This window comes from Triturus cristatus, chromosome 10 (assembly GCF_964204655.1).
Source record: "Triturus cristatus chromosome 10, aTriCri1.1, whole genome shotgun sequence".
Lineage (NCBI taxonomy): Eukaryota > Metazoa > Chordata > Amphibia > Caudata > Salamandridae > Triturus > Triturus cristatus.
In genome coordinates, this window is record NC_140593.1 from 1,225,504,592 (window position 1) to 1,225,517,933 (window position 13,342).

Consider the following 13,342-nt stretch of genomic DNA (forward strand, 5'->3'; position numbering starts at 1 on the left):
AACAGTACAGAGACTCGCTCAGAGCCCTGCTCCAAACAGTACAGAGAGTCACTCACAGCCCTGCTACAAACCGTACAGAGACTCAATCAGAGCCCTGCTACAAACAGTACAGAGACTCAATCAGAGCCCTGCTACAAACAGTACAGGGACTCACTCACAGCCCTGCTACAAACCGTACAGAGACTCAATCAGAGCCCTGCTCCAAACAGTACAGAGATTCAATCAGAGCCCTGCTCCAAACAGTACAGAGATTCAATCAGAGCCCTGCTCCAAACAGTACAGAGATTCAATCAGAGCCCTGCTCCAAACAGTACAGAGATTCAATCAGAGCCCTGCTCCAAACAGTACAGAGATTCAATCAGAGCCCTGCTCCAAACAGTACAGAGATTCAATCAGAGCCCGGCTCCAAACAGTACAGAGACTCAATCAGAGCCCGGCTCCAAACAGTACAGAGACTCAATCAGAGCCCTGCTCCAAACAGTACAGAGACTCAATTAGAGCCCTTCTCCAAACAGTACAGAGACTCGCTCAGAGCCCTGCTCCAAACAGTACAGAGACTCGCTCAGAGCCCTGCTCCAAACAGTACAGAGACTCAATCAGAGCCCTGCTCCAAACAGTACAGAGATTCAATCAGAGCCCTGCTCCAAACAGTACAGAGATTCAATCAGAGCCCTGCTCCAAACAGTAGAGACTCACTCCAGACACTCACTCAGAGCCCTGCTCCAAACAGTACACAGACTCACTCAGAGCCCTGCTCCAAACAGTACAGAGACTCACTCAGAGCCCAGCTACAAACAGTACAGAGAGTCACTCACAGCCCTGCTACAGACCGTACAGAGACTCAATCAGAGCCCTGCTACAGACCGTACAGAGACTCAATCAGAGCCCTGCTACAAACAGTACAGAGACTCAATCAGAGCCCTGCTACAAACAGTACAGGGACTCACTCACAGCCCTGCTACAAACAGTACAGAGACTCAATCAGAGCCCTGCTACAAACAGTACAGAGACTCAATCAGAGCCCTGCTCCAAACAGTACAGAGATTCAATCAGAGCCCTGCTCCAAACAGTACAGAGATTCAATCAGAGCCCTGCTCCAAACAGTAGAGAGATTCAATCAGAGCCCTGCTCCAATCAGTACAGAGACTCACTCAGAGCCCTGCTCCAAACAGTAGAGACTCACTCGGAGCCCTGCTCCAAACAGTACAGAGACTCGCTCAGAGCCCGGCTCCAAACTGTACAGAGATTCAATCAGAGGCCTGCTCCAAACAAAGGAGACTCAATCAGAGCCCAGCTCCAAACAGTTGAGACTCGATTGGAGCCCTGCTCCAAACAGTACAGAGATTCAATCAGAGCCCTGCTCCAAACAGTACAGAGATTCAATCAGAGCCCTGCGCCTAACAGTACAGAGCTACAAACAGTACAGAGACTCGCTCAGAGTCCTGCTCCTGAAACCAACTGGTTCCCTTTCAGAGCTCTACTCCTACTATTAGCAGTACTTTTCCTAACTCTGGTCAGGATATTATTAACTAACATTTTCGAGGCTCTGCTCTCGATGTCACCCCCACTCTCTCGCAGCTTGGCTCACGATGTGGCCACACTCACTCACAGCTCTGCTCCCAATGTAGTGATTCCCTCTGGTTTCTGCCCCTGGGATTAGCCAGTCTCTTTTAAGAGCTAAACAATCGTGCACAAAAAGCAATGGCTGACTGCAAAATCTGAAGAGGGGGTAAAAACTGAAGCAATGATTTGGTTCCAGCTAATACACAGGAGCATATAACGTAAGATCAGGGTTTACGGTTGTTATATATACTCCATTAACTAGACACCTAGATAATAGTGCCCTACTCTGGACCAGCCATTAGATGGCACAATATACAGAGCCTGAGAATCTATAACAGAGTCATGCTTTAGACCTCACATTTCCTGCATTGTAACAACCCAAAGGGTGGAATCAGCTGGTGATGAAGATGCTGAAGAGGTACATTGCATACTAAGACTATCTGTGAAGGTCTGGAGGGAGGGAGCAAGCATAATGCGCAGAGGCGGTCGTGCACCGCTGGGAGCACAAGGGGCGTGTGGCACGCTCGCAGACACGGACTTAGGGAGACTGTCAGACTTCAAGCTAGGGCCAACACTGCTGCTCCTGCTAATGAGTTTACTTGGTACGCTCTTGCTTTTATTGGACAGCCATGAAAATGACAGAATGCAATTTTCAGATCCAAAAGAAATGAAGGATTGATTTGTAGTATATAACTGCAGCCATGGTTAACCTGTCTCTCGTCACACAGACGGAATGGGAAGCAAACTTCACATTTGTGTGTTCTTTTATGAATTATTTTCATGGCAGTTCGCTGGGCCTTCACTAGACAGGTGTTTACTAGCAGCCCTGCCCGCTTGTATAGTTGCATGCGTGATGTGCTGCTCAAGGTTTTTTCTTTGAATTCTGGGACTTGTAGTCTTGTTTATTTAATTACAAAACAGGCTAAATACAAATGCATGTACTTAATGAAGTATTTATGTGTAATCTCTGAAAGGAGGAAACTCTTGAAACAAATTACTTCTGAAACACCATGAAAAGAGGTGTGATCAGAGCCAGCGCTCACAGGAAAAAGATCCTTGGAACTACAGGTGAGCACATCACAGCCTATACAGGACAATATGTCAACACTTTTGCTAAAACCCAAAGCAAGTCACTGTGGCTGATAACAGTACCTGTCCCCTTAATGTCACAACCAGCACATTCCAAGTCACATCCGCCGACATCAAGCCACATCTGCGGCGCAGCCCTCACCTCCCAGCTCTTACCTCCCTCCCGCTGCACGATGTAGTTGAGGTTCACAATGTTGAGGATCTGCTCCAGCCGCCGGTCAGAGAGGTGCTTCTTCCTCATGTCCTCCAGGGTATCGGGGTAGATCACTTGGTCACGCAGCGTTCCCACCGACATGTAGGGCCTTCGGAGAGAAAAGTCACAGGTGTCTACAGGTAAGCCCGAACCCCATCAGCTAGACAAACCGGTGTCTGCAGGCGAGCCCAGACCCCAGCAGCCTGACAAACAGGTGTCTACAGGTGAGCCCGGAACACATCAGACTAACAGACAGATGTATACAGGTGAGCCCAGACCCCATCGGACTAACAAACAGGTGTCTGCAGGCGAGCCCAGACCCCAGCAGCCTGACAAACAGGTGTCTACAGGTGAGCCCGGAACACATCAGACTAACAGACAGATGTATACAGGTGAGCCCAGACCCCATCGGACTAACAAACAGGTGTCTGCAGGCGAGCCCAGACCCCAGCAGCCTGACAAACAGGTGTATACAGGCGAGCCCGGAACACAGACTAACAAACAGGTGTCTACAGCTGAGCCCGGAACCCAACAGCCTGACAAACAGGTGCCTACAGGTGAGCCCGGAACACATCAGCCTAACAGACAGGTGTATACAGGTGAGCCCAGACCCCATCGGACTAACAAACAGGTGTCTACAGGTGAGCCCGGACCCCATCACCCTGACAAACAGGTGCCTACAGGTGAGCCCGGACCACATCAGCCTGACAAACCCCTTCTACTGGTGAGCCTGGACCCCATCAGCCTTACGAACCGGTGTCTACAGGTGAGCCCAGACCCCATCAGCCTGGCAAACAGGTGTCTACAGGTAAGCCTGGAACCCATCAGCCTGACAAGTAGGTGTCTATAGGTGCGCCCAGACCCCATCAGCCTGACAAGTAGGTGTCTACAGGTGAGCCCGAACCCCATCAGCTAGACAAACCAGTGTCTGCAAGCGAGCCCAGACCCCAGCAGCCTGACAAACAGGTGTCTACAGGTGAGCCCGGAACACATCAGACTAACAGACAGATGTATACAGGTGAGCCCAGACCCCATCGGACTAACAAACAGGTGTCTGCAGGCGAGCCCAGACCCCAGCAGCCTGACAAACAGATGCCTACAGGTGAGCCCGGACCACATCAGACTAACAAGTAGGTGTCTACAGGTGAACTTGGACCCCATCAGCCTGACAAACCGCTTCTACTGGTGAGCCTGGACCCCATCAGCCTTACGAACCGGTGTCTACAGGTGAGCCCAAACCCCATCAGCCTGGCAAACAGGTGTCTACAGGTAAGCCTGGAACCCATCAGCCTGACAAGTAGGTGTCTATAGGTGCGCCCGGACCCCATCAGCCTGACAAGTAGGTGTCTACAGGTGAGCCCGAACCCCATCAGACTAAGAAACGGGTGTCTACAGGTGAGCCCGAACCTCATCAGCCTCACAAACAGCAATTCACCCAGGCCAGAATATCCCATTGTAATAAGATGCACATACCGAGTCGGAATTCATTACACAACTTCAAAGAAAGTTGTTCCCTTTGCCCTAGCTCTATAAATATGCAACCAAGCCTAAGATGGGGGGGGGCAGGGGAGAGGGGGCTGTGGCAACAAAAATGTGAGATGCTATAGGGAGTTCCTGTTAAAACTCTAAGGAGAGTTTCCCCCTTCTGCCTGGCTTGCAGTGTGTGAAAATAGGATGAAGGGAAACACATGTTGGTTCTATGAGCCAGTTTGCTGCTCTGGAAATGGCCAAAACCTTAACACCCATGCACAGCACTACATATCCCAAGAAAATGTATTTAACACAAAGCCCAGTGCCTGCAGGACAAGCCAGTGACAAGTGTTCTCCTGTGCAGCTCCTGGGCCACAAAACGAAGTGTTAAAAGACACTCACTATGCCCATTCGCACCTCCGCACATACATGCGTTCACGGCCCACCTTCTCCATGTTGGCTGGACGCCTGAATAATCGGTCTACCTGCCCATTGTTCCTCTTTCTGGACGTATTCTGGATTTGCTCTGTTCTACGGTCATGCACCCTTCGCCTCAGACTGGTGAAGTAAGGCTCTACAATTACATAAAAACATGTCTGCCTCAAGACAGGGACCCGCTTTCCTTCCAGCTAAAAGGTGCGAAACCTGCATTCAGAAAACAGCATGTAGAACCCTCCCTGGAACAAGGACGTTTTCCAGATGCCCCTTCTTTGTTGGTGTCTGGTTGGGTTTTTGACTCCCAAATGTCCCTTTGAGTCATGGGTTTTGGATTATTGAAGGCTTCTTTGATGAGGTCTGGCTGGGTTTTAATCTGTAGAAAGCTACATGTAAAAGGTTTGGTTTCTGTTATGTTATGTGGCTGTTTATAACACCCTGCCACCTGTGAGAGCACCCTGGGCTTGCCTTGAAGGGTTTGCTGAAGAGCCGGGTCTTCCGCTTCTTGCGGAATTCAAGATGCAACAAGGAGACTCCGATGTGGGGTGGGAGGTCGTTCCATGCTTTAGGAGCGATGTAGGAGAAGGCACGACCTCCTGATCAGCCTTTGCGTAATACATGTACGTGTCAGTCCGGCTGGGCAGAGGCGCCTAATGGGTTACTGCAACTGCCCATGGTAATTCAGGTAGGCTGGACCTTTGTTGTGTAGTGCTTGGTATGGTATGCGGGTGCTTTTTATCAGGTGCCAGTGTAGTTATCTTAAGTGTGGTGTGAAGTGAGACCAACGTGATGCTGTCTGGTTGGGTTTTGAATTCTAGAAGGAGTCGTTCTTTGGACCGCCTATAACTGCGCTTTGGCTTCTGTGATACTTCTTACTACAATGATGTCTGGTTGGATTTTGACATCTAGAAGGGTTCTTTCTTCGACCGCCTGTAACTGCGCTTCGGCTTCTGTGATATGTCTTACTACGATGCTGTCTGGTTGGGTTTTGACCTCTAGAAGGGTTCTTTCTTCGACCGCCTGTAACTGCGCTTCGGCTTCTGTGATATGTCTTACTACGATGCTGTCTGGTTGGGTTTTGACCTCTAGAAGGGTTCTTTCTTCGACCGCCTGTAACTGCGCTTCGGCTTCTGTGATATGTCTTACTACGATGATGTCTGGTTGGGTTTTGACCTCTAGAAGGGTTCTTTCTCGGACCGCCTGTAACTGAGGCTCTGGCGAGGTTTCTGTCCATGGTGTCTGGTTGGGTTTTGAACTCTAGAAGGGTGCTTTCTTGGACCGCCTGTAACTGAGCTCTGGCGAGGTTTCTTTCCATGGTGTCTGGTTGGGTTTTGAACTCTAGAAGGGTGCTTTCTTGGACCGCCTGTAACTGAGCTCTGGCGAGGTTTCTTTCCATGGTGTCTGGTTGGGTTTTGAACTCTAGAAGGGTTCTTTCTCGGACCGCCTGTAACTGAGGCTCTGGCGAGGTTTCTGTCCATGGTGTCTGGTTGGGTTTTGAACTCTAGAAGGGTTCTTTCTCGGACCGCCTGTAACTGAGGCTCTGACAATATTTCTTTCCATGGTGTCTGGTTGGGTTTTGAACTCTAGAAGGGTGCTTTCTTCGTCCGGCTGTCACTGCGCTTCGGCTTCTGTAATAGGTCTTACTATGATGATATCTGGTTGGGTTTTGAACTCTAGAAGGGTTCTTTCTCGGACCGCCTGTAACTGAGGCTCTGGCGAGGTTTCTTTCCATGGTGTCTGGTTGGGTTTTGAACTCTAGAAGGGTTCTTTCTCGGACCGCCTGTAACTGAGGCTCTGGCGAGGTTTCTGTCCATGGTGTCTGGTTGGGTTTTGAACTCTAGAAGGGTGCTTTCTTGGACCGCCTGTAACTGAGCTCTGGCGAGGTTTCTTTCCATGGTGTCTGGTTGGGTTTTGAACTCTAGAAGGGTTCTTTCTTTGACTGCCTGCAACTAAGCTCTGACAATATTTCTTTCCATGGTGTCTGGTTGGGTTTTGAACTCTAGAAGGGTGCTTTCTTCGTCCGGCTGTCACTGCGCTTCGGCTTCTGTAATAGGTCTTACTATGATGATATCTGGTTGGGTTTTGAATTCTGTAGTGACACTTTGTTTGATGTCTGGCTTGAGATTCATTATGTCGTCATGAAGTTTAGCGGGATCAGAATCTCACTTGTACGCTTTCCCTTAAAAACAAAAACACAGGAGTATGGACTGACTGCTTCGGTTTAGGAGTTCCATGATCACCTGACTGGTGACCTGGGCAGCAGGCCACTCATCCAGAAATCTAATCTCCATGCCAAGTGACACATGGACTTGGATGATACAACACCAACAATGCTTTTATCTCAGTTGTATTTGAATTTCACAACAGCTTACACCCTGGTATTCGCGTTGAGTTTGCCAACTGTGTCTTTGAGCTTGATACAGAAATGTGCCCTTTGCAACATTTACACACAGGTCGACTTAATAAACAGAAATTAGTTCTAAGCTGCAGAGGACCGGATCCACTCACTGACCCCAAAAAGGATGGACACCGGTCACTGTGCCACAGAAAACAGGAGGTCAGGAGAAGTTGCAAGAGACCACCAGCGTGAGCACTCCAGGCTGTGAGAAGCCACAATAGACCACCTGTGTGAGCACTCCGGGCTGTGGTTTCTCCACCAGAGACCACCTGCTTGAGCACTCCGGGCTGTGGAGAAGCCACAAGACACCACCTGCTTGAGCACTCCGGGCTGCGGAGAAGCCACAAGACACCACCTGCTTGAGCACTCCAGGCTGTGGAGAAGCCACAAGAGACCACCTGCGTAAGCACTCCAGGCTGTGGAGAAGCCACAAGAGACCACCTGCGTAAGCACTCTGGGCTGTGGAGAAGCCACAAGAGACCACCTGCGTGGGCACTCTGGGCTGTGGAGAAGCCACAAGAGACCACCTGCGTGGGCACTCTGGGCTGTGGAGAAGCCACAAGAGACCACCTGCGTGGGCACTCTGGGCTGTGGAGAAGCCACAAGAGACCACCTGCTTGAGCACTCCGGGCTGTGGAGAAGCCACAAGACACCACCTGCTTGAGCACTCCGGGCTGTGGAGAAGCCACAAGACACCACCTGCGTGGGCACTCCGGGCTGTGGAGAAGCCACAAGAGACCACCTGCGTAAGCACTCTGGGCTGTGGAGAAGCCACAAGAGACCACCTGCGTGGGCACTCTGGGCTGTTCCTCAAGGAGAGCCTTTCCCCGCATCTTACATCGGAAGTATTTGGCAAACTCCACGGGGTCTACACCAGGTATTTCACCCACTGTGGTTTGTTCACAATGGTCTCTCCATATGTTCTTAAGTTTAAACTGCACATACCAGCTTTCTGAACTGCATTCACTGTTTAAGAGGGCAGGAAATGGAAGCCTGGGATAACTGAAAATAAGTTTTAGCCGGATCCTGTTGGTTTCAAGGTGGTCAATAAAAACATTTAAAAATGTGCTTGCATTAGAAGACTAACACTATTTCCACCAAGAATTTTTTTTTTTCAAGTCACAACATTCTGCTTCTAGGTTCAGAGTAGATTGCAACCGGACAGACTGCCCAAAGCTCTACAGACGGAAATGAAAGAACCCTGGATCCGATTCAAGGACCACCAGAGACCATGGAAGAACAGCTCAATCCTGGATCTTAATTCCACAAACAAACTGTGGCATATGAAGCTGTAGATGTATACACTCTGTTAGATTTGGGGGTCTCTATTTGGCAGAGGTAGGTACCTTTGACCAATAGGGGCCCTTGCGTCTAGTCAGGGTAAGGGGGTACACTCCTAAAATAACCCCTGCTCACCCCCTTGGTAGCTTGGCACAAGCAGACAGGCTTATCTCAGAGGCAGTGTGTAAAACATTTGTGAACACATACAGTAACTCAGTGACAACACTACAGATGAACACCACACAAGTTGTATATAAAAAATGTATTCTTTATATAGACTGAACACAAGACCACAAACGACAAAAATCCACAATACTGTACTTAAAATGGTAGAATTAGCTTCGTTCTCTTTAGATGTTAAAATGCAACACTTTGAGTTCAATGTATCTTAGGATGCGTAACGCTATACAACCAAAGTGTTGCAGGGAAGGTGATGCTTCGGTTCCTTACACGCAAGAACGGTGATGCATCGGGTCCCTACTGATGTGTAGGAGATGCGTCGGTTCTGCTCTGCGAGGGGAGGTGATGCGTCAGTTTCTTACTGGGCTTCCGTGGCGTTGCGGCACGCAACGGCGTGATGCGACGAAGATCCGTTACAATGCGACAAAGATGGCGTCTTCTTCTGGATGCGACACGATGCGTGCACACCCGATGGCCGTGCGGCGACTCACCGATTCTTCTGAGCCGCGACAGGCCCTGTGACACGCTTCCCGGTGATGCGGCGGCGTCTGATGCGACGTCTATCCTCTTCTCCAGCGATGCGAGGCGCTTCGGCAATGATGCGACAACTGCAGCAGTGGCGACAGGCTTCTCCGTTGATGCGGCGGCGTCTGATGCGATGTCGATACTCTTCTTCGGCGATGAGACGACAGCGGCTGCGGCAGCGACGCGCTTCGTGAGTCGCGCTTCCAGCTCCTTGCGACACGCAGTCCTTCAGAAAGCCTCACACAGCAGCAGTCACTTGCAGAAGAACTCTGGGGGAGCTGGTTGGTGAAGTCTTTTGTCCCTGAGACTTCAGCAGGAGGCAAGCTCTCTCTCAAACCCTTGGAAATCCTTTACAAGTTAATGAAAGTACACACAAAGTTCCTCTCTCCTTTCTTTGGCAGTTTAGGCAACCACTGCAGACCAATGCCCCAAGCAGCACTTTAGCTTAGGGATAGTCACTCCTCAGTCTCTCTGGTTCCTCTCCTCAGCAAAGGTTTCTTCTCGTTTCCCAAAGTGATCTAAAGTTCTTGGGTTTGGGTCCCAATATTTATACTCCGTTTCTCTTTGTTCTCTGAAGGCAGAGAGGCCTATGCCTAGTCCAAACCAGTACTGGTCAGTCCTGGAGCACTTTGTTGACAAGACTCCTTCTTTCCTTTCACAGTGCAGGCCAGGGACATCAGACGCATCACATGAGGTGGAGCCAGCATTCTAGAGGGAAGGCACAGCCCTTTTCAGGTCCCAGGTGCAACTCCTCCCTCCCATTTGCATGCAGATCTATCTATTCAGCCCTGTGCTGACTCGCCCTGTCTCCTGGAATCCGCCAGCCCCTGTCACTCAAACTCCAGACAAGGAATGCACAACCTAGCAAAGGCAGGCTTGGATGGTTAGACAAGAAAATACCTACTTTCTATAAGTGGTATTTTCAAACACAGAATGTTAAAACCAACTTCACTAAAAGATGCATTTTATCATTCTGAGTTCAGGCATACTAAACTCGAATTTCTACCTAGTTCCCTGGGTCAGTTAGGATTATAAGATGTAATAATCAAACTGCCCATTGTGGCCTATGGGCCACAGGTAGCCTTGCAATAGTGAAAAACGAAAATGGCTGTAATTCATTATTAGGACATACCACACACACACCAGGGCATGTCCTACCGTATACTTACAATGCACCCTGCCCTTGGCCCTACCATAAGGGGTGACTAATGTGCAGAAAAGGGAAGGTTTAGGGACTGGTAAGTGGGTTTACTTGCCCAGTCAACATGGCAGTATCAGACTGCACACAGGCTCTGCAATGGCAGACCTGAGACACACTTTTACAGGCTGCTTCTGTGGGTGGCACAACCAGTGCTGCAAGCCCACCAGCAGCATTTGGTTTACAAGCCCTGGGCACACTCAGTGCACTGTACTAGGGTCTGAAAAGTAAACCAAATCAGCCAATCATGGAGTCACTAATCCATACATTAATTTTCAATAGGGAGGGCATATGCACTTTAGCACTGATCAGCAGTGGTAAAGTGTCCAGAGTCATAAAAACAGGTCAGAAAAAAATACAGGAGGGAGGCAAACAAGTTCAGGGATGACCCTGCAAAAAGGGCCAAGTCCAAGTCCAACACACTCTCAATGTTGGATTATTGTTAAAATATTATTGAAGGCTATTGCTTGATCTGAATGACGTAACCATAATATTGACCAAAACAAGGATGGCAGGTCAATTACAAAGGTGTATTCAAAGGCCTGTCAACAGTGACTCTGCCGAGGGAGCACGTCCCAGCCCCCACACTGGGATGGGCATTAGAAATATAAATACACAGATATATATGTAAAAGAATTACTGTTTATCGGCAATCATTAAATGAATGTTGATTACTAGAGTCAATCATTTAGTGCGTTTGATAATGTTTTCTATGGCTAAATAAGTATTCAATAATCAAAACAGGATTAGTCTACATGAAACAATTCCTGATGGAAAAAATAAATAAATGAGCACAGGCCGCACATTCTGACGGTATACGCTCAATTCCCTATATGAACCTTCCGCGTGCATCACTTCATGCTTCTGATTCTTCAAGGAGCACTCAATGCACCGGCACTGCTCAGTTATCGACTGTGGAACCCCGTCACTAGGAGACTAGAGCTTCCGTCCAGACCCAGACATGCTGCTTCCTCAGAAGGAACGTGCTGAATAGTCTCACCAACAACAGATGGTGCCTCAATACAGAATTGTTTGCCCACCGCTGCGACCAGTCTCCACAGAACCTCTGGTGGCCACCTCTGCTGCTCAGCACAGACCCAGGCCTCTACGCACAGACCCAGGCCTCTACGCACAGAGTCCTCCTGCAGTGAAGCGGAGCCTACCCAACCCCTATGAAAAAAAAGTAACTCCCTTCTCTGCCAGAACTCTGTGGTACTCCAGTACGAGCACGCCTTACCTCTGCGGGATGTAGAACATGTGCTGGGGAGGGGGCTTGTACAGCACGCCGTTGTAGGCAGGCCAAAGCCCTCCCAGGATCCGGAAGAGGGAGCTCTTGCCGCAGCCATTGGGCCCTGTGATTAGGAGGTGCATACCTTCCTCGACCTGAAGAGGAAATACAAGGTGACACAAACGTGAGACAGACACCACCAACCGGAGACGGACAGACCGACACCGCTAGCGCCTTTATGAAAGGCAGTTAAGACCTGTCCAACATCGACCAACCACAAGCTTCAAACACTCCACTTCATTCCAACAAGGCCCTCTAGGTGACTCTGCTTTATAAGGATTTAGGGCCACCAGTCCTAGAATGTGTGGCCATCTTCTTGAACGAGCCAACATTCCACCCTCTGATGAACGTGGATATCGTGAGTAAAAGCATTTATCAGAAAAATTGGGTTACCAGATCCTCATGAACATGTCACAGGATGTGAAATCCTAGGTGGTAGAAGGAGCCAGCAGAACATACATGAAAAGACAAAAGGTATACCATATGCTTAAAACTCTGGATTGTGCCGATATCCTCCCGCTACCCTCTCTTCGCCTGTCTTTAACATAGGATAGCAGAGTCCAGCCAGGGTCTGCACTGCCCATGGATTGTGCCAATATCCCCGCTACGCTCTCCTCTCTGGTCTTTAACACAGGAGAGCAGAGTCTTTTCCTTTGCTCGTGACGACACAAGGAGCAGAATTCCAGACTAGACAAAGTTTGATGGTGCGACCCTTGAACACCCAGGGCCAGACCTCTCTTCCAAACTGAGAAGATTTCTGAAGAAGCTGAAGTGTTGAGGGTGAAAAGGACAGTACCACCCCTCCCCCTTGAGTCGTCAAAGACTGCAGAACCTGCTGGACAGAGGCGACTTACTCCTACTTCAACAGGGCGGCCTCCAGACCAGTTGTGTTCCATGCCAGATCACACATTGATGTCAACGCCATGCAGAGTACCACATTCCTTGGTGCACAAGCGCACCTGAACCCAGGTTCTCATTGCTATTATAGAGACCTATACAACTCCAAAATTAGTTGGCTTGGAGTCATGTGAATGCAGCGGGCAGAGGTCTGCGGTGGCACATTCAGCCTAGCATCGGATCCACACCCCATCCACAGTGAAGGCTGGAAAGAATACTCGCCATCCAAGCACATGAGACCGGGCCACAGGGCAGGCACTGTAGCCTTCGCCTGCTCTGCTCACACACCCCTCTTCCATCGACCATGGGACACCACACTTGCAACCCCAGCCCTTGCACTGGCGCAGTGCTCTTTACTCACGGCTCAAGCTGTTGTGTTGTTCGTAGAACACTACACACCCCAGCAGCTGCATCATTCTTTGTGCAGTTTAGCCACCTGCAGCAAGTGCATCGGCATGGTACAGTTTACGCACGCCTCCATTCGCATCCTACTCACAGCTCTTACATCGGCATGGTATAGTTTACTCGCACCTCAACTCACATCCTACTCTCAGCTCCTGCAGCTAGCGCATTGGCATGGTAGTTTACTCACACCTCCACTCGCATCTTACTCACAGCTTCCGCAACGGCATGGTACAGTTTACTCACAGCTCCTCTTTGTCTAGCAGGAAATGGGCTACCCTGCAAGGGTTGGGCAAAACTTTGTGGTCTGGAAAGCCACAGATCTGGTGGCTGCGCGGTAGCAGTACACTCTACTAGAACTTTAAACTGTTGCATTGTTTGTGGTACGTTGTACACACCGTAAGCAGCAACTTTTCTTGTATA

The 13,342-nt window shown here is 49.6% G+C and overlaps 1 protein-coding gene across 1 annotated transcript in view; it reads right to left on the minus strand.

The window, feature by feature from the left end:
• The window catches only part of ABCD1 (ATP binding cassette subfamily D member 1), a 220,729-nt gene that overhangs the window by 76,243 nt on the left and 131,144 nt on the right, over positions 1-13,342 (minus strand). Inside the window, exons 6-7 of the mRNA XM_085629793.1 lie at positions 11,570-11,715; positions 2,809-2,954 (exon numbers count right to left, since the gene is read on the minus strand). Of these exons, the coding sequence (XP_085485919.1) occupies positions 2,809-2,954; positions 11,570-11,715 (292 nt within the window). The remainder of the gene's footprint in view (positions 1-2,808; positions 2,955-11,569; positions 11,716-13,342) is intronic.